This window comes from Cryptotermes secundus, unplaced genomic scaffold (assembly GCF_002891405.2).
Source record: "Cryptotermes secundus unplaced genomic scaffold, Csec_1.0 scaffold321, whole genome shotgun sequence".
Taxonomy (NCBI): domain Eukaryota; kingdom Metazoa; phylum Arthropoda; class Insecta; order Blattodea; family Kalotermitidae; genus Cryptotermes; species Cryptotermes secundus.
In genome coordinates this window covers 1662883-1690049 of record NW_019721009.1, presented here as the reverse complement: position 1 = coordinate 1690049, position 27167 = coordinate 1662883, and the positions used below count along the sequence as shown (strand labels likewise).

At 38.8% G+C, this 27167-nt stretch overlaps 1 protein-coding gene across 5 annotated transcripts; it reads left to right on the top strand.

Annotated features, from left to right (window-relative positions):
* The first annotated feature begins 1733 nt into the window (after window positions 1-1733).
* LOC111874977 (katanin p60 ATPase-containing subunit A-like 2) lies at window positions 1734-26818 on the top strand. Of its 5 annotated transcripts, none has more exons than XM_023870913.2 (9): window positions 1734-2027; window positions 2747-2817; window positions 6104-6626; window positions 6721-6889; window positions 13990-14102; window positions 17033-17229; window positions 18663-18822; window positions 22556-22658; window positions 24652-26818. In XM_023870913.2, the coding sequence occupies exons 1-9, from the start codon at window positions 1944-1946 to the stop codon at window positions 24786-24788; spliced, it is 1557 nt and encodes a 518-aa protein (XP_023726681.1). In that variant the 5' UTR covers window positions 1734-1943; the 3' UTR covers window positions 24789-26818. The 5 variants fall into 5 exon arrangements, with proteins under 5 accessions (XP_023726681.1, XP_033611601.1, XP_023726672.1 ...); XM_033755710.1 differs by having other exon boundaries at window positions 18663-18809; window positions 24652-24736; XM_023870904.2 differs by lacking the exon at window positions 24652-26818 and having other exon boundaries at window positions 22556-24325.
* Window positions 26819-27167: the final 349 nt, after the last annotated feature.

Sequence of the window (27167 nt, the reverse complement as noted above, 5' to 3'; positions counted from 1 at the left end):
ATAAATTTTGATGAACTCACGTAGGTACTTAGAACCATTACACTCATTACGGTGTTACCTCAATGACTCGTTCATTGAATCAATTCATTTAATCACATCAGTGCATATGCTACACTATTCTTGAGGTGTCATTTCAAATCTATCACGTTGTAATTTTATTATTTTTTTATTATTATTGGTACTATTATTTCACAGCTTGCCGATCACAGTGGCCGCGCGGTCTAAGACATGAACTGTTATTGCCTGCTCAAACACTGGGGGTCGTAGGTTCGAATCTCACTCGAGGCATGGATGTCTGTGTGCGTTTATTCTGCGTTTGCATTCTGTGTGCATGTAGAGGCCTTGCGACGGGCTGATCCACCGTCCAAGGAGTCCTACTGACTGCGTATAGATTAAGAAACTGAAAAAGTGGCCACAGCCCAACGAAGGGCTGTAGAGCCCTGGTAGACTTTTACAGATCAGTAAATTTATGAGAAACGAATAATATGTACGTAAAACACATACATAATGTTTCTTCTGACACATATCTCTGTTTTTTAACAAGTCTGTTGTTTTGGTCAATTCAAATTTTAAATCTTAAATAAATCATGTAAATATGTATAGTGCATCGTGCGTGACGAGGAAAAAAATTGGAATGTTCAATTCTCATAAAGCAAATTTATATAACAATGAATGGAACATAATCCCAAAATAATAGAAACTGAACGAAGACTGAAAAGAGCAAGTGGAACCTGTTCTGCTGCACTCTGACAATGATTATAATCAATATGAATAGTAACCCAAGTGTGGTTAACTAGATTGTTCAGCGGACGAAAACTGGCAACTAAAAGAGGTATAATTCAATATGAGTACCGTTCGGAATTTCTGGGAAACGTCTGGCATTTTAACTGTGTCTGCATGTCGGTAGAACTGCACCCGAAAGAAAAGCAGATTTTCCATTTCCCCATTTTGTACTGGAGAAGCAATTCAACGCAAAAATTTATATACAATCATGTATGTTTAAAAAAAACATCATTTATCATCCAGACGCTTGAAAGTTGAACAGACGTTCGATATTCGCAATCAAAATCAAAATATATCGTCCAGCTGGTAACATGTTCCTAGCAGCGAATAACTTCTGAATATACAGCGGTGTTGTTATTCTTTTTATTTGAAAAAAAAAATCATGTATATACAAAAATGCCGGTCACGGTAGCCGAGCCGTCTAAGGCATGTACTGTCTTCGCTCGCTCGGAAGCCAGGATCGTGGGTTCGAATCCCACTCAGGGCATGGATGTTTGTGTGCGTTTTTCTGTGTTTGTGTACAGGTAGAGGCCTTGCGACGAGCTGATCACCCGCCCAAGGAGTCCTACCGTATGTGTAAGATCGAGAAAAACCGAAGTGAACGGAGAAGTTCATGGAGGTAGGCCTAGGCCCACTGGGCTGTAGTGCGAAGGAAAAAAAAATATATATACAAAAATGGCTTAGGCAATGCCCATCCGGCCCTCTGTAGCACATTTCTATTATTTATAGTTAATTTAAGGGAGATGTTAAAAAATCGCGGGATCACTTCCTTCATATTTGAACATCTCTCTTAAAATGGTTATTGGTTCACGTAAGCGAATGTGCATCATCTTTAGCGAATAATTAGAATGATTTATCCATACTTCGTTCAATTATGCGCCCTCCCCGCTGTCAGATGTCGTCCCTGCATGTTTCTCCCTCCCCTATCGCAGTTACATCCTGTGCTGGTGAAGGGGTAGGTGACTGGGGTGGTACTGACCGGTACTGACCCGTTTAGTAATCCGCGGTACCGACAGTGAGATGCATTTTAGCAGTCCATCAATACTTCCTCCAATTGTGCGCGTAATTGTTGCCAGGGAGAAGTGTTGTAACAAGCCGTTGTTTAGTAATGGCCGCTCCTTGGCGGTTGTCTGACTCCACTATTTTGGCCCTTAGTCGTCATGTCGCAGTATAATCTAAGGAAATTAACGATGTCAGATATTAGTTATTCTAGTTTAAAAATTTCTCATCAAGTAAGGGAAAGCGTAAGTAAACTTTTTTAATATATGTAGTTTCGGTGTACGGTGGGAAAATTGTAAGAGTCCTAAGCTATAAGGTAAAAAGAAAGTAAATGTAAAGAGTCCTTGTGCTTAATTAATTAAGCAGCACGCCAAGATAACGTATGGGCGAATGGAGGTTGGAGGTACAGCTGCACCGTCCTTGACCTTGGCACTAACCTATCCCCCTCCCCCCCAAAAAAAACATGGGATTCAAGGAGAAACTTTGTCAATGACAGGAAAACTGTTTGGAAATACAGATTTCAGTTTGTATACTTTCATTTAATTACTTTTTATGGGCTATTATAAATAACATGAATTAAACATAATAAAATATTTTAAATGTGATATTATAATCTCTTCTCTTTTTATTTTTGTGACTTTCTGTGATAAGTGTTTGCCATAAAGCTGATGCATTCAGCAATAAATTTGATGTGAAAAAATAAAGAAAAATCATAGAACAACCCATTGAATTCTATGACGTTTATAGTCCCTCTAATATGTCAAGATAATTTGCCAAATAGTAACTGTCTAATATTAATGACCTGACCTTCACCAAGTGAAACCTATTTTCACAAATCAGGTTCATTGTGGTATAAACAGTACAGCTAGTTAGGAGATAAATTCATTACCAGAAGTGAGAAGTTTAGTCCTTTCAACAAACTAATAATGCTTCTCAGTATTTATTTTTATATATTTATTTTCAGGAGGAAAAGAAAGCTTTAGAAAAGAAACGGCAGCTACTGTATCTTGTTCTACATTACCTCAAGGATGAAGGGTAACTGAATTATATGCTGAACACAAGGCTGTATTAAGAAACTCACCATATATAGAAATGTTTCAGGGCCCAGTTATAGCATGTTCAGTTCATTCTCAGTGGAATGTGTGGTGGATCTGGTCAAGTCCACAGACTGAGATAATCACTGCAGGGTGTGCATGTGCCTTAGTACCAGTGCCTCAAGGTCTCTTTCTCCCTCACATAATGCAAATGCAAGTATGTCTCACCATACTACTTTTCGCCTACAATGAAGAGGCCAGGACTAAAAATTTGCCTATAATAAGAAAATGATCTCATGTTATGTACATTTCCAATTATATAAATTTGATTTGTTTCATTCTGGTCCATTACACTAACAATATCGTGAAAAGTTAAACAGTTCCATCTAGTGTGATGGGTGAAGATTTTTCTTATTTCAATTTTTTATGCCCTTACATGTTTCGGTCTTCAGAGACCATCATCAGAGGGACACCTTTACATCAGTACAGTTTGGAGCTACTATTAAAATATATGTTCTGAAAGTTAAAATGTACACATATAATATTATTATTATATACAATTGGGATTAAAATCTAAAGTCTTTACAACTACAGCGGCTGTTCCAATACATTAAAATATTTATAATTTGTTTGTTAAGACTCTATTGGAATTCAGAAACCAAGCAGGTTCATGTCATCCCTCTTATTATTTCTCTTGATGGGGGCTGAACTTGTTCCACCGTGTCATGCCACAAACACAGACAGGACAACATCAAAGAACCCTCTTCTCGAGAATGACACAGCGGCTCATGTTCGGTCCCCGTCGAGAGAAATAATAAGAGGGACGACACAAACCTGCTTGGTTTACGAATTCCAATAGAGTCTTAACAAACCAATTATAAATACTTTAATGTATTGGAACAGCCGCTGTAGTTGTAAAGACTTTAGATTTTATTCCCAATTGTATATTATTAATATTATATGTGTACATTTTAACTTTCAGAACATATATTGTAATAGTAGCTCCCAACTGTACTGAGGTAAAGGTGTCCCTCTGATGATGGTCTCTGAAGACCGAAATATGTAAGGGCATAAATAATTAAAATAAGAAANAATGACACAGCGGCTCATGTTCGGTCCCCGTCAAGAGAAATAATAACAGGGACGACACAAACCTGCTTGGTTTACAAATTCCAATAGAGTCTTAACAAACCAATTATAAATACTTTAATGTATTGGAACAGCCGCTGTAGTTGTAAAGACTTTAGATTTTATTCCCAATTGTATATTATTAATATTATATGTGTACATTTTAACTTTCAGAACATATATTGTAATAGTAGCTCCCAACTGTACTGAGGTAAAGGTGTCCCTCTGATGATGGTCTCTGAAGACCGAAATATGTAAGGGCATAAATAATTAAAATAAGAAAGATCTTCACCAGTCACACTAGACGGAACTGTTTAAATTTTCATGATATATTTATAAAGCTTGAAATATTATATTTTAGCATCTTATTGTGTGAAATTCCTTTATTTTATTTTGCCACTGCAATAGGGATTGTGGACACACCATATGTTCATCTGTTGCAACATGTTTCAGCTCATTTCTCTGGGGTACTTCCTGGTCTGGAATGTGAACACATTTTTATGGGAACATATATGTGTTTTTATATGCTGGTGGAGGGGTATGCTTATAAAAAACTGATAACATTTTATTTAAGCATGAAGAATGCCTATGGATAGATTAGGCACACATTCATAATGCTCATTTTTCTAGCAAATAGTTAAATTAGAACAGGATGTTATTTGAAGTTGCTTTTACTAAATCACCAATGATGGGAATACACAAATATATACACCATTAATGATGCTACTACCCCCACCACCACCACCATGAAACCATAAATAAGAAAAACCTCTATCATTTCTGTTCATTCATATTGTTATCTCAGTGGGCTGAATACTGCAGAATTCAGCAGTTATTGAGCAAAAGTTTTAAAAAAGAAGTTTATTAATTGCATACTCTTTCAATTCAAGAGTCTGTTTGAGATATGCATGAAAAAACAGTGCTGAAAGTTGAATAGTTGATTCCTGAAATCTGGTGACCTCTTAGTGTTTTGTATCATTCATGATAGGAGCAGGTGGCCACACTTGATAATCACTACATACATTATTCTGCATATTACTTCATTTGGCTATAAATCAGTATTTGTAACTTTCAAATTTACTGCATACAAATGTCATATATTAATAATCAACACAATATGACAGCTGCTATCCTGTTCTCACAGTCAGTTGGTTTTTAGGGCTACAACAGCAACAGCATAATGAAGATATTCATAAATTGTACCCAGTATAATTAGAATGCTCAAGTCAAGGAGGATGAAATTGGCATGTACTGTAGCACAAATGGGGGATAAGAGGATTGCATATAGGATTTTGGTAGGAAAGTCAGAAGAAAGACATAGATGGGTGGATAATATTAAAATTGATCTTAGAGAGATAGGATGTGGTGGTATGGACTGGACTGATCTCGCCCAGGTTATGAACCAGTGAAGGGCTCTTGTGAACACTGAAATGAACCTTCGAATTCCATGAAATGTTGGGAAATTCTTGTGTAACTGCATAACCGGTGGCTTCTCATCAAGGGCTCATCTCCGTGGAGTTAGTTAGGTAGTCCTTCACGTAGTATTAAAACCCTTCTTTAAATAACATACCAAGGATGTCTTAGTCACTCCACCATTATCTTGATTACCCCAAGTTGCATTGTCCCCTCGGTTGGTAAATGATTGGCAGATGTGATTGACAGTATTTTTCCATTATATCCCAATCTTTACATATAATATGTTTTAACAAGATATTCTCTTGAAGCTGTTCCTCGCTGTACCTTTCATCATTACACCTAATTGCTGGGCTCTGCGTCTTCCAGAGGTCTCCTTCCTCACTTTTAAGTCCATTATCTCTTTATTATTTTATAACATTCTATTCTACTGTACGTCATAAGAGACTCAATTTAACTCTTGACTCCTATAGGAAAACCCTGCAACATGAAGTTAGTTAACAGAACTAATACATCACTGTTTATGTATAAAATTCATTTGTCTTCTGGATTATGACACCATTTAAACTAAGTCATTGTTACCAGTGTTTGGGGAGAAACATACTTTTGCCCTCAAGATGTAGGCAGTATGCTCCTTTCAAACATCCGTAACAAACTACCAGGCTAAACAGTGTCATTATCTGCAATACAGCATGAATTATCGCTGCTGTGAAAACCTAAAAAATTCATTGAATGTCTCTGACCAGGTTCTTTGACACTGCCGAGTGCTTGAGTAATGAAGCACACCTTACAAATCAGTATCAGATTTGTGACAACATTGATTTGGGAATCATTGTTCAGGACTTTGAAACTTATTATTATGTACGCTTTCAAAAGTATCCCAAAATATGTAAGAAAATATGTGTGGAAGAAAACAGGAAGAATATGCAAAAAAAGACACCCTATCCAGAGAATGAAATTCAAGACACTACAAAACCTCGCACAACCAGTGTGCAAAATGAGATCCAAAAAGAAAGTAAATTACATGTTACAAAGTCTTTTGGAAAAACCTCAAGTATTGGTATACAGAAAACTATCAAGAGAAACACTCCTCTATCAGACTTGAATCTGACAGTGTTACCTATAACGCATGAAGGATTCACAAACATGGAAACTGACAGGACACAAAGTAATGTGCAGGATAGTAGCTCTGAAAAGCTGTTAAAGCCTCAATCAGGATATTCCAACTACAATGCTGAATGGAAAGAATTTGCTGAAATTATATCAAAGGTAAAGGTTACACAACTACTCATTTGACAGGTTGCAGTCATTATACTTTGAATAAAGGTCTTACAGTAGAAAATAATGGATGTATTAATTGTAGGAAATTTGTGTAATGAATCACAATGTGCATTGGAATGATATCATGGGATTGGAAGAGGCTAAACGTCTGCTGAGAGAAGCCGTAGTATATCCAACAAAATATCCAGAGTTATTCTCTGGAGTTCTAGCACCCTGGAAAGGTGTCCTTCTGTATGGACCACCTGGTACTGGTAAGTATGTTCTTCTGTCAGTTACTACTACTTTATTATATGAGAGACATACTACTACGGTTTCAAATAGAAGAGTATGCAACATGGACATACAAGCACCACATAAAAAACTATGAAAGAACTAAGCTTATGTGAGGTGTGATCATAAGATCTAGATTGGATGAAAAGTAATACTACTGTAGTTTGCAATTTGAATATAATATGCTGAACCATTTTCCGTTATTTTCACAACTACAGGGTGTGTCATTAACTAATCAAGTGATTATGACGTCCATAGACGTCATGCAATGCATACTCATATGTTGTGCTTGCAAGCTGTTCTAGCTACTTCAGAGTGTGACAGGAAGTTGTTGATTGCTTGATAGCTGTCCTGGGTTCGGGTTCTTCCGACTAAACGTTATGGCATGTCCTAGCAAGATGACTGGTGTGAGTGATGACGTGGTTTTTATGATATGTTGCAAGAGAATGAATGCGGTGATATTTCAGAAAGTGAATATAGTAGTGATAGTGAAATAAATGTGAAAATTTCGTCAGGTGATGAACAAAGTGCAGCTCTGATGAAGCAAAAACTTTCACTGACAACAGCAGCATGCACCCTGATGTATGGGCAAATTTAGGTGCTGAGCGACCATGTTTTACAGTTACTGGCAAGCCTGGCATAAATGTTGATTTAGAAGATTTAGAAGTATCTGAGGTCTACCCAATCTCCTACACAATGGGTACTGGGGGCTCTGTCCCTGGGGGTAAAATGGCAGGGGCATGAAGCTAACAACTCACCTCCACCTATTGAAGAGGCCAAGAATTGTGATACTACAGTATGCAACAAATATACAGTACTGAAATGAAAAGACAAACAATATTACCTTGTTGTCATCTATGAGTTTATTTCTCCTTAAAGAAACTAACATACACACTATTAGCGTGTTGATTTACCACGGTATGTGTAATGTAAGTTTGCGAAGTGTGCACCGCCTTGCTGCAGACAGTGTTCATACCATTCATGCAGATTCTCAATCATATCCCGGAACAAAGATTGCTGCAGACTCCTGCAAAAGGAGACGATTTGTTCGCATAATGCAGGCACAGTTCTTGGTAGCTCTTCACAGTTGAACACACTCTCCTTTACCATTCCCCACAAGTAGGCATCAGGTGGTATGATCGGGGGAATGGGACGGGTATGGGAAGTCAGTACTACATGAAATGATTTGTCCTGGAAAGTTTTCCTGCAGCATGGCTAGAGATTCTTGAGCGGTATGGCTGCTCGCCCTGTCCTGCTGATAGCACTGTCTATTCATGTGAAGGCCCCTTACACAACAGACTTCATCGGGGCAAATGCAGCACCTGCTGAAGAACACATGTGGTTCTATTTTGTCGAAACAGTTACTGGTCGACCAGACGTCCCCTTCCGTTGACACAGTACACTACCAAAACGGCGAAATTTCATAACAATAGACAGCATAACTGTGTTACTTGGTGCCGTCTTATTAAATCTCTCTTGGAATTGTTCTGTCACCTTTTTCAAACTCGGTCCTCCTTCATGACCACTTCCATATGAGCGGAAATAATACTCAATTATGAATACTTTTTCCTCTGTTGAGAGACCCATTTCCAACAACAACTGCACAACACAACTTCCTTTTCACTACTGGGAACATGTGCGGCTGGAGCTATGCCCCGTCAACATACGCACATGTGTGTTTGAGATGCATGAGTTTCAGTACTGAAATTTTTGGCACATACTGTATATCTTCACTCCCTTATGCCTTCATGGTGTGGTGCTTAATTAATTAAGCATGTGGACAACTTTACATTATACAATTATTACTATATTACTGAATATACAGAATGTAAATAAATACACGTATATGTTACAGTGCTCTGTAGCAGATAGATGGGTTCAATGTGATCATATTTTGTTAACACACCAATGCCTGGAAATACTTTGTTTACACGCTAGGTCCTTTGAAATGTAGAGGAGGACCTTCACCAAGGATGGCATTTTCAACTCCAGAAACAGCCATGTATGGGCTCAAGAAAATCCTAACATGAAGCATATCCAAAGCCACCAACACTGCTTCGCTGTCAATGTGTGGGCAGGGATTATCAATGACCACCTAATAGGCCTTTATCTCTTACCTCTGTGGCTTACTGGTGACATTTACCTAACATTTCTCCAAGAGACTTTACTGGAGCTGCTGGAAGTGGTGCCTCTGGAAGTCTGTCATGAAATGTGGTTCCAGCATGATGGCACCCCAGTCCACTGCACTAATGTCACCCATGAGTATTTGGATGAAACTTTTGGCAACAGATGGATTAGATATGGAGGCCCAATAATCTGGCCCCCTCGCTCCTCTGACTTGACTCCACTGGATTTCCTTCTATGTGGGTACATGCAAAGCCTGGTGTACGAGACTCCAGTGGAGACACATGATCTTATGGCAAGAATTGCAGTAGCAGCTGGAACCATCTGGGAAATGCTGGGAATCTTTCAAAGAGTTCAACATAAGATAGCCAGGGGGTGCAGATCATGCAATGAAGTCGGCAGCCGCCATTTTGAGCAACTTCTATAATGTAACACAACAATAACATTCCCTAAAACTTATGCTTCAGCTCAGAAACTTTTATGACGCTTAGTGCCAAAAGGAAGTGTTTCTGGACATTGGTGTATTAACAAAATACGAACAGATTGAACCCATCCATCTACCAGAGCATTGTAACATATGTTTGTTTACACCTTGTATATTAATACAGATTAATTCGTGCCCCACCCCCATGTGGAGGTGGGTTAGAATACATCCACTATAATCCTGCAAGTCGCAGAAGGTGACAAAAAGGGAACCTAGTGCCTGGGGGTATAATTGGGCCACCCTGTCACTGGGGGACATAAATATAGAGAACTGGTCCTCCAGGTTGGGGTGTGGTTGCCAGGTTGACTACCTTGCTCGATAAAAAATGACTGCTGCTAAATCCAAAAAAGTGAAAACAGGACAGTCTAATCTTCCAAGGAAGGCTATGGCTCAAAATGGGCTGTTTTGCCAATGATGATGATATACTAATTTGCATATTATGAGGTTAGTGGTAACCTTAATATGAGTTACTAGTAATATATTTTATTTAAACAGTAAAAGAACATGATACTAATTACAAAATTTTAGTACCAGTAATAATATGTAATAGTAATTTTTGCAAGAATGGCTATTCAGGAAAATTTATCTTGCAAGTAAACTTTTTCAACTTCCCTGGTGAAGTACAAGGCCAAAGAATCTCATACAGTTGTTGTGGTTGGAAGAGAACGCCTTCACACTCAGGCAATCTCCAACACCATGGTCTTTTCCTGAACAAAATACAGGATTTGTCCAATGTTCTCAATGACTGCTGTCTCCTGGATTGGGCCTAACCTAACCAGTGCCAAAGGGACATAAGAATTGTCTTTTCCCATTAACAAATATTAAACACATTCAGTCTCAGGTACACTAAGCTCATGCAAGCATTACTTCTGATCGTATTACATATAATATATAAAATGCGGAGAATAATTATGAAGGAAATGTGGCATGGTTTAATTATATTTTCAATGTACGAGGAGTGTTCTGTATATAATGCCTCCTATTTTTTTTAATGAAAACTACAACAGATACAGAAACCATAATAACACAGTTAAATAGAGCAAGATTTCAGCTACTTACAGAAATATTTTCACATAATCACCACTATTCATTATGCACTTTTGCCAACGATGAACAAGAGCCTGTATGCTGCTCTTGTAAAAGTCTGCACCAGCAGAGGCAAGCCACTTTCTTACAGCTGCAATGACAGCACTGTTGTCTGGAAAATATTGCCCACATAGTCCATTCATAGGGCCAAGGAGATGGAAGTCTGAAGGTGCTAAACTGGGGCTATAAGGTGGATGTGGTAGGACAGCCAGCCAAACTTTGCAATGTGCGCGGTGGTTGCAAACTGGTATGGGGTCTAGCGTTGTGTTGCAAGCAAAAGGTTGTCTCCTTCTCTGGCCTGACTTGGGAAATGCGGGCTACCAGCTTAGTCAGCATCATCTTGTAGCATTCAGAATTGACAGTCTCACCAGGCTCCAGGAAATCTAACAAAATCACACCTCGCCTATCCCAAAAGACTGTGCACACCACTTTCCCTGCCGATGGCTGTCTTGAACTTCTTCTTTCTTGGGGAATCCGGATGTCGACACTCCATGGACTGTCTTTTGGATTCTGGCTCGTAGTGGTGACACCAGGTCTCATCGCCGGTGACATTGCTGTCCAGAAACTTGTCACCTTCAGTCTCCGACTGGTGCAACAGGTCCTGACAGACTTCCATTCGATGAGTCTTGTGGTCCTGTGTAAGCATCCTCAGGACCCACCTGGAACAAACTTTGCGATAATCCAGCTTCCCCAACATTGTTTCTAATGCGTTACAGCCGATACTAAGCTGTGTACACAGTTCCCTGGTCGTTATCCGCCGATCTGTATAGATGAGCTGATCGAGGTGCTGTTCATTGTTAGGAGTGGCAGCTGAGCAGGGATGCCAGGGCGTGGCTTGTTGTGCACTTCACTTTTGCCACTGTTGAAACGCACTACCCACTGCCTCACTGTGCTGACAGCCATTGTATCTTCTCTGTACACCTTTAGCAAGAGTCGATGGATGTCAGTGGGTGTAATTTGTTCGGCAGTGAGAAATTCAATAGCACATTTCTGTTTCGTACGCACTTCTATGTCAGACGCCATTTTGGTAGACTGCTCTGCTGTTGCTACATGTCGCACGACAACCAAACAAACAGTACATTGGCGGGAAGGTTCAACCTTTACTACAACACCACCAACGTCCAGCTCAGACGTTACAGATTAACACAAAAAAATAGAAGGCATTATATATGGAGCGCCCTTCGTACTATCGATCCTTCAGATATGCAGACATTCTGCAGGCATGTACATGAGCATCAACACATGAAATCCTAGAAATAATGATTTTGAATGCTATAAAAACAATTTTATTTAAGAATAAACAAATTGTAAAACATGTGTTTTATAAGAATTTTGAACATAATAATATACTGAAAAACCCATACCTTAAATTACTCACAAAGGATTTTGACTACAAAATTGCAGATTTCTGGAATTAAACTTGAAATGGATGGCCTGGATCTTCTGAACAAGTACACCAAACTGCGTAGGGAGTCACCTGTGGTTAAATATCTCAATGCAAGACCTAGCATATCACTTACAGGTGATATTGAAAAGAACTGTTTTTCAAAGAAAGTACTGAAGGCACTACATTTAGCATGCCTTCAACATCTGTTAGTATCCCACATATAAAACAAAAAAGAAACAAACAAACAAATCTGAGGTTTCAGTCCGCAAGTGAACTATACTGACCAACGACCACAACTTGTTGGCGAAGTTAGTGCCAACTTTAGCAGATAGAGGGTGTCGCGTGGTCAGCACAATGAATCCCCATGGCTGTTAATTTCGGTTTACTAGACCGGAGCCGCTATTTCCTTGAAATAGCTCCTCAATTATCCTCACAAAACTGAGTGGACCCCGTTCCAGACCCACTTCTTCTCACAAAATCTGGTAGTGCGGGAATCGAACCTGGGACCTCTGCAGCTATAACTAAGAACTCTGACCACTAGACCATAGAGGCGGTCCATCTTAAAATTACTTTTGTCTTCAATGCGTAATTCTTCTAGAATAGAATTATACACTCCATATGATTTTCTTTCATTTAAAGAATTCTGCACCCACCATCTTGCCTTATTTTTGATCATTATGAAAGAAAAGTCTTAAGCAAATGAAGAGAGAACAAAGTATGTATTGCTGTTGTCTTTTCACCAGAATGCATAGACAGTTATAACATAAAGACAGCCATTAAATCCTTTGAAAATGTGGCACAGTTCAAATACTGGGGAGTGACAGCAACAAATCAAAATTCAAATTCAGGAGGCAATTAAGAGGAGACTGAATCTGGGTAATGCTTGCTATCATTTACTTCTGAAACTTCTGTCCTCTTGTAAGATTTGAGGTTTTCACGGCAGTGACTATGAAGAAAGCAGTCTTCTGGGATTTACACGGTGGCAAATCCCAGAAGACTGCTTTCTTCTGTCTTCTTGTCTGCTGTGTGAAAACCTGAATATGCAAAACTATAATTTTGTCTGCGGTTTTGTATAAGTGTGAAACTTGGTCACTGACATTAAAGAAGCAACATATACTGTGGGTGTTTGAGAAGAGTGTGCTGAGGACAATATTTTGATCAAACAGGTACAAATTTATAGGAGGTTGTAGAAAACTGCATCATGAGGAGCTCCAAAACTTGTACTCTTTGCCAAGTATAATCAGAATGATCGAGCCAAGGGGGATGAGATGAGCAGGACATATAGCATGCATGGAGGAGTTGAGGAATGCATATAAGGTTTTGATGTAAAAGCCAGAAGAAAAGAGACCACTAGGAAGACCAAGATGTAGGTGGCAGGATAATATTAAGATGTACCTCAGACAGATAGGATGGTGTGGTATTGACTGGATTGATCTGGTTCGGGACAAGGACCCGTGAAGGGCTCTTGTGAACACTGTAATGAACCTTCAGATTCCGTAAAATGTTGGGAAATTCTAGAGTAGTCATGCAACTGGTGGCTTCTCAAGAGGGGCCCAGCTCATCATCAAGAACATAATTTTTTTTTTAATTGTTATAAAGAGCACCATCATAGAAAGTAAAGCTGTCCCTGTACTTAACTAATTAAGCACTACGCCATGAAGGTGTATGGGGGTGGGGGGGGATGTATAGACCCACTTTTTCTTGACCTCAACACTAGTTGGAGGTGGCACTATCATAGATAATTTTAATAATGTTATAAAGCATCAATTTTATATTCACAGGCATGTTATATATTCTTCTTAACATAACTGAAGAAGTGTTATAACTACATATATTGAGATATATACTTTCTTTGCTATATATGTGTATTTTGTTTCCTGTATAACATCTGATGCCATTTATCATATAAAGAAACATGTAACTGTAACAATATATAAAAGCTGTTGTTTAATGAAAGTGAATATAGATTATCTGTAATAAAAAACACAATGGTATTTCAGGTAAAACCCTACTGGCTAAAGCTGTTGCTACTGAATGCAAGACAACATTTTTCAACATCTCGGCAAGTTCTATTGTAAGCAAGTGGAGGGGAGAGTCTGAGAAACTAGTGAGAGTAAGAACAGAATAAATTCTTCATTACAAGCACATCATTACTGGCCAGAGATATTCCATATTATGGCCCTGCGTTTGACTCAGTCTCTTAACAGAAATGGGTACCAGGAATCTTCCTAGGGGTAAAGGGCAGCCGGTGCATAAGTCTGACAACCTCACCACCATCTATGAGCCGAATGTCTAACAAAGTTGGGAGCCTTGACATCTCACAACCTTATGGGCCTCCATGGCCTGTGAGGGATAGATTTACTTTTGTTTACATTACCTAAAGGAATTCCATACTTTTCATGTAAACAACACAGGAAGAACTATATTACAATTCACATTACTTAAGTTCTTCCCTAATATTATAAAGAGTTAGGATAGCTCAGTCAATGTAGTGACTATGAGTCCAATGATTAGGATTAAATTCCCAGTAAAGGCATGGATCTTTTTTTTTTTTTACCATCATGTCCAGACTGGCTTTGGGGCCCATCTAGCCTCCTATACAGTGGGTACTGTGGACCCTCTCCCTGAGGATATAGCAACCATGGTGTGAAGCTGACCACTCACTCCATGTAATGCTCAGGTTGAGAATGCATGGAAATATACCTCCCTTCCTTTTATCTTCATGTTACTTGATTAAGCACAGAGGTAATTTTACCTTCATTTAACTTAATATCACAATATCTGTAGTATAGATCATAAGGTTGTGTTCAGTTCTAATCCCTCCTACAAAATGTTGTGATTGGGTGGCTAGCACCCTTGTTTTGTATTAGAGATGTCCCAGTTTAAAATCTGAGCTCAAAGACTGGCTATCTTGACTTGAGATTTTCTATTCATTCATACACTATACGTCCATCCAAAATGCAACTTGTTTATTATCTATGGTAATACTCAGTTGTTCCTAGGAAAATCTAGGATAATACTTGAAATTATGCCAAAACTGTTTCTTTTCACACCATTTCCAGTTCATTATTCAACAATGATCATATTTTTGAGACTATTCATTCATACACTATACGTCCATCCAAAATGCAACTTGTTTATTATCTATGGTAATACTCAGTTGTTCCTAGGAAAATCTAGGATAATACTTGAAATTATGCCAAAACTGTTTCTTTTCACACCATTTCCAGTTCATTATTCAACAATGATCATATTTTTTAGACTATTCATTCATACACTATACGTCCATCCAAAATGCAACTTATTTATTATCTATGGTAATCCTCAGTTGTTCCTAGGAAAATACTTGAAATTATGCCAAAACTGTTTCTTTTCACACCATTTCCAGTTCATTATTCAACAGTGATCATATTTTTGAGACTATAAATATGTAGAAAGCAGTCTTCTGGGATGTTGTTAACCGACGTTTTGGAGGAACGTATCGCCTCCATCTTCATAGTCCCCGCCGTGAAAACCTCAAATCTTACATATAAATATGTAGTTTGAGCTACTGACAGTGTTGCTGAATAAATAAGTACAGTCCCTGCTGTCCTATATGTCCCTTATGGTATATACTACTAATAAAACAAAATAACAGGAATAAACTATCCCTTTCTGCAGGAAACTTGAAGTGAAAATGTGACAGGCTTCACTTAGGCAAGGCTGATGTATGTTTCATTCTGACATCCAAGTTTAATTAAACCTGCATCTGCCATTTATCCCCTACTCTAAATAGATGGTAAATCACTGGCATTGTATACAAATTTCAATTTTGCATTAAAATCTTCTTGGGCAGTCATCAAAGTCCAGTTAAAAAGTAGCATTTCAGAGTACTTCATTGCCTTCATTGTCTGGGTCCATGTAGATCTGGTCAGCCCTTATGATGAAAACAGAGCAGGATTCTAGAACGTTAGTTTTAACCTAACTTTTACAAGGATGATTGCCAATGATTCTTCTTACACCAGCCTCTTTTCATGAATGCTCTCCACTGGTCCTGATCCTGTGACTTCTGTCCCCTATTTCTAATGCCCATTGTCTTCAAATCTTCAACTGAATCGAGCCACCAGATAGGTCTTCCTACTTGTTGAGTACCCTCTAGCCTCAGTAACAGTATCTGATCTACTGTTGATTTGCATTCTGGGAAGCCAAATTATTAATTTCCTACTATTATCTCCACACACCCGTTTGTAGCTGTTCATATACACCGTACAATTATTTTCCAGTATGCTTGCCCATAGCCATCTAACTTCTTGTATTGCTAAAAGATAAATGCTACATTCTTGATTTACTTCCATTAAATTCCTCAGTGCCCCACTTCTATAAAAAAGACAGCACATTCTAGGTTCAAGTGCTTAATTTCCTAGGTTATCTTATGTGTTCCCATCCAGCTGTAATCATTAAAACATCAACAATTTAAGCTTTTTATGGAGTGGAGTTGTCAACCCCATGTCCAACTCTCAACCAGGAGGACCAGGGTATCCCTTTTTGTCTGGATCATCATCTTTGATCTTTCCAGCATGGTATACCCTACCAGAAGCTATGCTCCACTGGCATAACTGTCAGGATCATATGACCATGCAGGCCCCACCACTGCACCTAAGCGGGGACTTGTGCACGGGGATTGCCCCATGATTACAGTGCATTTATTTGCTGTGAAAGCATCAGAATAAAAAAAAAATTGGTTTCGTTTTCTAACTCAAAGCAATTACGAAATACTTCTCCTTCAGCCTCATCCTTTTATAGAGAACAGAGAAAGAGAAAACAGCCTTAAATCATGAAAGAGCAGAAAAAGTCTTTAATTTTAAAATTAGAGAAATGGAAAAAATATTTTAACAGTTATTCAGAATAAATACTGCTGCAAACAATGATAATCATAGACCATCAGGTTAAACTGCAAACACTGTGCTGATTAATCTAGTAAATACAGAGGTCTGAAGATGAAGAAGAATTACATTCAGAATTTTTCAACTTTAATGTAAGTAAGAGTGTTTAAATGTGATCCAGGTGATGTTTGAACTGGCCAGATATCATGCTCCATCCACAATATTTCTGGATGAGCTGGATGCGCTTGCATCTCACCGAGATGCTTCACGTGAACATGAGGGGTCAAGACGTCTCAAGGCTGAGCTTCTGATTCAGCTTGACGGACTAGCACATAGCGAGGACAAGATCTTCTTTCTAGCTACATCCAATCTTCCATGGCAAGTGATAGTTTTATTGTTTGAGACTGTTGCTATTACTCATATAGAGTACTTCTAATGACAGTTCTCCAATCTTTCATCTTCTCAGCAGACAAGATTTTTATGTAATAAAAATGACAAAAAAAAGAAGTTCTGAGAAGAAGTAATCACTTACGTTCCCTGATGCAACACACACTCCACAGAAAATGATGTGTTCAACAATTCTTATATTGTTACATAAATTCATTGTTGCGGTAATGTTTTTACTGAGCTGTTACTTAGCAACAACAGAGAGATACACATACAGACACGGAGACTGATGAGAGGGATTTATGAAGTATGCCACTGAGATGCGCTTGGGTGCCGTGATGTACATATCAAGTTTAATAAAGACTGGTTCAGCCATTCAAATTTTGATTGGGGGTGTGAGGGAACATACCGGCAGCATGAAGAATACATAAGCCTACTTTATTTTCCCAAAATAAAGAAAGCCTTAAAAATTGTAAAATTTTGCTCTCAAAATGCATGAATTTGCTATTAAATGACACATGTACTTACATAATTGACATACTGTGTTCATGATGATATGCGCCTAAGTTCCCATTTGTACAGTTTCTTCTGGTTATAATTGGCTTTTAAGTATGTCACAGTGTTTATTTCTATACTTTCTGCAGTAAGTTTGTGGTGCTTCCCTGTCAGGATAAGTATGTATGTGCAGAAGAACAGGGGTATTCAATCATTTTCTTACTGCAACATGCCAACTTGTATTTGAACGTTATCTCAGGTGATATGTTTTCTCACTCGAAATTTGTTTCCTGCATGCTTCACAAAATATAATTCATCATTTGTTTTGTAATGTCCATCACATCCAATGCAACTATAACATCAAATGTATGTACTCTCATATCTGCCCACGCTGTTCTTAATTGAGAATTCTTTATACCATACCACATTACTGGGACAACGTTAATGAAAGACATTAAATGAAATCAGGCACACAAGTAATCATTTCTGTTGCCTGAATGACCCAGTACAATATGTGCAACTGTTGCATATCATGAACCAAAGTTTCAAGTTCCACCTCCCTCTCCCTTGTAATGCAACACAGCATTTACATTGTAAGATTTGAGGCTTTCACGGCGGTGACTATGAAGAAAGCAGTCTTCTGGGATTTGGCACCATGTATATGTGGTGTTAACCGACGTTTTGGAGGAATGTATTGCCTCCATCTTCAGGGTAGAAGGAAAAATATAAGAAATCCGCAAGCGAAGAGACTGTGAGAACCGGTAAAAGCAGAGTAAAAGCAGATGGAGGTGATACGTTCCTCCAAAACGTTGGTTAACACCACATATACACGGTGCCAAATCCCAGAAGACTGCTTTCTTCAGCATTTACATTTATTATACTTTACTACACAATGTGTACGGTAATCTGCCATTTCCATTGTTTCACAGGGAACTGGATGCAGCTATCTTACGACGCTTGGAGAAGAGAATTCTAGTGGATTTACCAAATGCAGAAGCTCGCCAATCAATGATTCAACACTACCTGCCATATGTAGTAATAGAAAGGCCTGCATTGCTGTGTCAAATGGACTATGGGTTGGTGGCGCATGTATGTTTCAATACAGTTATTATTGAAATTGAGACCCAAGACAAGACGGTACAATTACATGGTGTAAATAATGAATCAGAGCAGTCTGTGGAACACTGGACCTGAAAGTTGAAAGTAACCTATGAACACTTCAAAACAGACTACTCCAAAATGTAAATCTAAAGTCTATCTAATAGTAGAACAGTGATGTATCATCAGTTGAGGTATGCCAATTTTTACAGGCCTATAAATTCCACACACAGAGCTCTTTTTCCTAATAACGTCAATATAATAGGTGCTTCATTTCTTTCTTATAAGCTCCAGATGACATGTGATTTCTTGATGTCCTCCTGGGAATGAAATTTTATGATACCATCATTACTGGCAACAACCAACTGCAAAACCTCTTTTCAGTTACCACAAGTTACAGGCTATGAATATGTTACATACATGTAGAGGTAAATGTAAAGTTGTCTCTGTTCTTAATTGGTTAAGCACTATGCCATGAAGAAATATGGGAGAGTGGAGGTATAGCTCCATCATTCTTGACCTTGGCACTAGATGGAGGTGAGTGTTCAGCTTCATGTCCCTTTCACTTTACCCCTGAGAAAACAGCCCCTTGTACCCATTGGTTAGGAGGCTTTGTAGGCCCCATATATGCTCTGGATGCTGTAGAGAAAACAAATATCTGGTATTGCCAGGAATTGAACCTGGGCCATCCAGCAGTCACCATACCACTATACTAACTGAACAATCCTGGCCCCCTATTACACATAGAACAACTTTAAATATGTGATTCATGATAGTTTTCAAATGCTCACAAAAAAAACACACACACACACATAACCACACAGAATCAAGCAGGAGCTGCAAATTTTCAGTCTACAGCCATATCTCTTCACTACCTGACTTTAAAGCACCAATTTTTGAAACCAAGACTCACTGGACAATACTGGACAGTACCTCCACCCACTGTGAGGCCACAGCAGGAAACTTCGCTGTTGCAACCAAAGCAATGGGAAAAGGAAAGCATGGTCAAGAGAAACTGGCAGAAATAAACATACATACTCTTCCTAATTCCACATTAACTTATTACAGTTTCTTGACTGTAAAGCAGTGGATAACAACATTACTTACAGATACAAATATGTTAAAGATTTTGTAAATGTTGGTATTACACTGTGCATCCTGTAATAAATTGTTCTAGCATCACACTATGAGACCTTGAATGCCCAGGACTATTTTTCTGTTAAGTTGCCTATATAAGGTAAAATACATCCCTTTCAAATAATATATGGAGAATAACATTAACCTAATAAACCAAAAATTACTCCATTTGATTTTCATGGTAACATAATTTAACAAAGAGAGTCATCAATTTACAGTTGAGGAATATACATATATATTTGAAGCAAAAAGGAAACAGACCACTAAGAAGATCAAAACACAGGTGGGTGAATAATACCAGTTTTAAATTGAACCTTAAGAGAGATGGGATGGGGTTGTATGGACTGGATTGACCTGGCTCATGATCATGATAGGGACCAGTGGAGGGCTCTTGTGAACATGGTAACAAACCTTGGGGTTCCATAAAATATAGGAAAATTCTTAAGTAGTTGCACAACTGGAGGCTTCTCAAGAAGGGCTGATCTCTGTTGCGTTAGTTGTATATTTTAAGTTAAAAAGTAGGAAACTGTTGTGAAGCCATGGTATTTGAACTCATGGACTGACATGCTCATTTATTGCATCCTGTGCAATAGGTCGGAAATATGCAGTATTTTAAACATCTTTGATAAAAATTATACACTGAATACTGCAGCATAGTGATTAGCAGTTCATCTTCATATTTGAGAAGTCTTAGGTTCAAATCACAGGCCAGTGACCAACTATGCTGACTTTATTTTACTGTTCCCTGCCATTTCTGTAGACAACTTCTGGGACAGCATCTTACAGCAGTCCACAGCTGTTACCTTGACACCTTTCAAATTTATCATTTACAGTCATTGTACTGAAGATAATTCTTGTTGAAAGTGATGTCGTGTAGTTTGGTATATAGGTATAACCATTTTAGACTTGGTATGTCTACCAAACTACACAAGTATTGAGCTACCTGCTGGTCGATACGCTTAAACTGGAAGGGAAACTGAAAGAAATCCAAATTCAAGGATCACTGATGAATAAGGAGATAGGCAGGGCCAGCCAACTCTGGATATGTATGTAAAATGAACAGGGGAGAGTGGAACCTGTCATGGAATGTAATCAGTCAATCCAAAATTTTATGGGCTATAGGTACTTTTAAAATCATTTAAATCAGCAGGAGCAAATGAGGCTTCACCTGCACTTCTGCAACAAAGGAAGGAGTGTGTAGTATATACAGAGTCTGGCATGCGGACATATTGCTGAAGCCTGAAGACAGATAAAAGTGACATTTATATAAAATCCCAGGAAACCTGACGATTCTGAGGTTAAGGTAGTCAGTAAAGCACCTGACAATTATAGATTCATCTATGAACTGGTCTCACACTGGCATCAGTCCCTCATGAAACTGATTATACAGAGTTCAACTGGCATGTGTGCTGGGTAACTGGGAAAATGAAGGAAATGAAAAATGTTCATCAGGTGGAAAAAAAATGGATTTCAATAACCATTTGTGGTACCTGGTAGCAGCATGTGACGTCTCAGTAGGAATTGCCATGAAGGCTGTGACGGACAGGTTGGACAGAGACCATAGGAAACATCGGGTGTCTGTAACAGGACAAGAACATACAAATGGCTTCCTTCAAGGACCTTGTGCAAATAGAACTGTGGAACAATTTGAACAAAATGGCAACTGAGGTTGGTGACAGAACTACTTACAGGACACTGTCAAGCGGCCTCCATAGTCTAGGGGTAACGTTCCCACGTCATGACTCAAGGTATGCGGGTTCAAACCCAGCAGAGGTCCCTCCAGGAGGGACTTTAAGCTGTGTCCCCCGTGTTGTAGATTTATGGCACGTAAAATTTCCTCATGTCTCTAGGAGACCTCTGAGCAAAATTAGGCAAGTTTCCCACCCAAGTTCCAATTCCTCTGGTAGATGGGGAAGTATTGGGGACCACTACTGGAGATGGTTATCCTCCAATACATTTACATCATCAGAACACACCAACAGCTGATGTGTCTCATTGAATTTCAGTCCTGCCTCGTTTTCTTGGAAGTTCCTAATGTCATATTCTAAAGCAAAGTTGAAAAGAAATGGCAATAAAGCATCTCCTTGTTTTAGAACATTCTGAATAGGAAATGTATCAGACAAATGTTTACCTATATTAATTTTACTACAGGTTTCATTCTGAATAGTGTAAGATGTGAAGCTAGCAGACATTTCAGGAACAAAAAGAGAGAATATGTTGAGGACAAAATTAATCAGCTTGCACCACACAGTAACAACCAGAAAATTAGAGGCTTTAAGAATTTAAGAAGGGTTACCAGTCTAGAATTAACTTAGTAAAGGATTAAGAACTGTGATCTGCTTGCAGATTCCCACATGTATATCTCTGTGTATCTTGAGACACACATTCAAGATAAACTGATGATAGAATATCTTAAATAATGTTATGAAAGGGATAGTTAACACAACCCCTAAAAAAGTACAAAGAGACATACAACATACATACATATGGATGCACTAGAATTCCCTTTTGGATAATCTGTCAGTTTATTTTTGTACACATCTAGTTTTAAGTCCAGTGGTTTGAGCTCACTGTGTTTGTTGTACAGGCATCAGCTGGCTATTCAGGTTCAGACATCAGATTGGTGTGCAAGGAAGCAGCCATGAATGCACTGCGGGAGGCTTTCTCTGTTCTTGAAACATGTCAAAATGGTAAGTACTCGCACCTTCCTTCAGAGTTTTTGAACTTGCAAATATTACAGCCTTCTGGGATGACACAATGTAGTTTAGTAGATAGATGCCAATGTTTCAGAAGAACCTGCTGCCTCCTCTCCCTGCAGATGGAGGCACCTTCTGTGTCTTTAATGCTGTGACATGAAGCCTGAAAGATGGAATAGTGGAGTGGGAGAAGTGCTATGGATGCATCCATTGCTAGGCAATGGCTCGGTGATCATATTCCCTTAGCAACGAATAAGCACACAACAATAGAGGAACTGTTTGACAGTGTTTTCTGTTTGGTCTGTCCTGAAATTATATAGGGAGGGCCAACAGAAGCAAGACCACTTTGGAACCAAAAATCACTGTGCTTGCAAAGGGCAGCAGAAATTTAGCAGTCAAGGCCACTGTGCCATTACTGTAGAAGAGGGGGAGTGACCAGTAGCTGTCAGACCTCTCTTCTCATCAAAGAGGAAGACCCATTTCAAAACACATACAAATCTGAACAAAAAGAAATATATATGGTCATGAGACCCAATGGGACCTGAAACCAAGATTGATTGTGCTGGCAATGTCCAGCAGCAATTTACCCAACCTGAACCAACCCAAGACTGTTGTGAGCTCTCCCCCAGTGGAGGAATCATGACCAGTAGTAGTCAAACCCCTACTCTTGCCAAAGAGGAGATCCCATTTCAAACATGCAGAAGTCTGGAAAGAACAAAAATATGGCTATTTGTCCTGAAACAAAGATTGAATGTGCTGGAAAAGTGCAGCAGTAATTTACTCAACTGACCAATGGGACCACTGTTAGCAATCAGTCACCAAGACCGCAGGCTGTCGAGCATGGAAACAGCAGAGCATCCCTGTTGTTGGAAGCCACTACCAAGCAATGGGAATCTGAAAACTTATGGAAAGACTTGGATAGTGCTGCAGTTATTCAGAAATTGTGTAGAATAGTGCAAGTGTTGTGATTATCTGTAGCTGAGAGAAATAGCAGTGAATAAGTTCAATAATAAATCCAAATTCTGTGCCTAGTCACATAACAGTATTCACTGCTGTGAGAACCTCAGATCTGAAACCGATATGTGAACTTGGAAGATCATACTTAAATGGACATAAATATTCAGTGTTAATCCTTTGCATACTACATACCACTACCTGAGCCCATGGCACCTGCATTAAAACCACCGCAGTCAAAGAAATCAGCTCACTCTTAATCATTTCTGTCAACATATGGCATCCAGTGTGACATAAATATTTAGATGAAAGAATGGACTTCCTCGATATTTCTGTGCTTATTTCACACAAAAGCAAGGTATTGTGGGTTTCCTCTGCAATGACATTTACTCGCAAGCAGCCTAATGGTCTTTAGCAAGCATTCCTATGGCAGAGCTTGGCAGGTGAAGGATTAAGTCAGTCCCATGTCATCACAGTATATTTAAGGACCATATTCAGGAACATCTGGAATATGAAAACAGGAAATTCTGGGAAGAACTAATCACCTGATTTCTTTAATATGCTACAGACCTCACAAGAAAAAAAAATGAAACATCCACTGACAACTCTCCTACTGTTGTGTATTTGCTGTTGCATTAATGTTCTGACCAAGCCATTGCCTAGCAACAATACAGGATTTTTATAGAGCCACTGCCTAGCAACAATAGGGGGATATACACATAGACACACAGACTGATGGTTGGGAGTTACAAAGTATGCCATTGAGATGGGCTCAGGTGCCATGATATAAATACGAAGTTCCTTAAATATTGGTTCAGCCATTCAAAACTTAATACAGACACACAGGGACAGCATGCTGATTGATCACATACTTTCATTTTCACAAAATAAGGAAAGTAGGTCAAAAATGTGTTCAAGCCGATTTTGAAGGAATGATAATAGTGTAAATTATATAAATTAGCAAATGGCATAGGAATTCTCTTATATAAAATAATGTTTGTGTTATATTCATAATTTATTCTAATTTTCACAGATGAAAGTATGCCAAATTTGAAGCTGAAAAATATAACAACTGAGGATCTGCAAAGTGCTCTGAAAATCACAAAACCTTCAGCTGTGCACCTTGCACCACGTTACCGGAAGTGGAAATGTGCATTTGGCTCCACTTAAAAGGATCTCATTCAACTGAGAATTTCTTCCAAAAAAAAGTCTGCACCTGTACTGATGTAGGTCAATATTATTCACTAGAATTACGAAGAGATGACAAACGACTTACAGAATTCATTCTAGGTTGTTACTAGGAAAGTGTATGTGACGAGTTATTACCCTTACTGTACCAAATATCTGTAAATACACTTCTATATATTTATGTATGACTGTCTGAATATATGAGAAAGTGAACCATAATACATGTCTTCATATCTCTCTGCCAGTTCTTCAATCTTTAGTTTATCATATGAATTTTTCGACAAGGAGGCTATTTTTTTCCCACAGATATTTTTGGCTTATTTTCTGTCAGTAACTATGCAGCACCGAATGGCAGAAAGACTAGTGAACAATGAATTGGAGAGGATTTGGAAGGAGGTAGTCATAGGCTAATCAAGTATTATCCTAGCATTTACATGGAGAGATTGATGAAAACCACGAAAAACCTGGGTCATGACCACCACTGTCTCTGCTGAGATTTGAACCAAACAACTCCAAAATTTGGGTCTAGAGTGTTGCTGCTATATCACACTGCTTGGTCCATATTTATTAACAGGAATAGAAAAATGGACCTATTATTTTGTCAAAAGAGTATCATTTTAATTTCTTACAAATGGCCATCCAAAGAACTGTCAATTAGGTCTCTCCATGGAATTGTTTCCAAGTTACAGCAACTTCTGTTGTGTCCAATACACCAAACAACTGAAAGTTTTAAGAACTTTAGACTGTCTCTACAAAAGTATCTGCTCTAAGAATCTTATAACATAATTTATTTCTTCTATTGTTTCAATAGTTTCATTGAGTTTAAAAAACTGGTAAGGGTTAAGAAAATACTGTGCTTTCGTACTGTCTCGTTTGGAACACCATGTCTGAAACATTCAAATACTGTCACCTTTCTTATAAGATATCCATATACCACTATTCAAACTATTTTAAAAATGTCCACAAATACACTGTGTCCCAACAAATTGTAACCCACTGTCATACTTGTCATATTAAAGTCACAAATGATCCAAAGCACACCGACACATTTAAAACAGCACTGAAAGGAACAGCATGCTTCTTATATTGGTGCTGGTGGAATAGTAGCACAGGCAGTTTCAATTTTGTGACTCAGGTCCCGGAGTACTCTTGGTTCTGTAGCATAGTGTTCTTTGCGGTACCCCAAAGGCAAAGGCTACAGGTGTTAAGTTAGGAAATTGAGGTGCATACTCAACACTTCCTTCTTGTACCACCCACCTTTGGGGAAATGAACACTCGATATCACCTTCTAGCAGGGTGTACCAGTATTTTGTGCCATGCTCTTCTTTCAAATTTCAAACCTTATATTAATTCAAAACACTATCACTGTGTCCCTTTTGTTGTAACTGACATCACATAACCTAGGTAGCCGACCAAGGCTCAGTGGTAGAGCAGACCATGTCATCCTCACCTGTGTTATTAACACCCATATTGTGCACGCATTTTAATATGTCACTTCAAATGCAATCATTGTAAGAATTCATTATAGCAACAAATAAATAAAATAACACCTACAATTCGCATTCTATTATAGCACTTTTGGGATCTGCTCCTCTTTCATTTTTCCTAGATATTCGTACCAATTTTCCCAATATTCCTTAATTACAGATAGCAATGAGTTCATCTGAAGATCTTGTCCTATGAAGGGTTCTATCTTCTAGAATATAATGCTGTATAGTTCATTGGAAGTCAACAGACACTTTAGAGGAACATGTTGCATCCATCTTCAGGGATGAAGCCAGACACCCAGCAAGAATCCAATGTAACAGGCAACAAGCAAAGCAAGTGATTAGCAGAAGTTTAGGGTAATATAGAAACAGAAGGATCATAGAAACCAATCCATCAGTTCCTTCTGCCTCTTTCAGAGAACAAGGGTGAATCAAGAGTAGACAAGACAAGAGTAAGTAGGTATTGGTCACGCCATAGCTCAAGCGGTTAGTCGCATGCTTCCCACCACGACGGCCCAGGTTCGATCCCAGGTCTGGTCAAGTGGGATTTGTGGTGGACAAAGTGGCACTGGGGCAGGTTTTCTCCGTGTACTTCAGTTTCCCCTGCCAATCTTCAAACTTCATTCCACCAATTGATCCACAATCACCCTCACCTATCATTAGGGGCTGGTACAATAGGCCAGAAGTGGCCGCAGTACAAGGGACTTGGTCCCACCCCACTAGCAATTAAAATGAAAACTAGGTATTGCCTAGAAAGGGCACCTATGGAAGCCCAGGGGAAATCGTAGGTGGGTAGGTAGGTAGGTAGGTAGGTAAGGGTGCATGTGTGTGGCAGGGAGGCTGAGAACTGAGGAAGGCCGGTAGAGGAACGAAA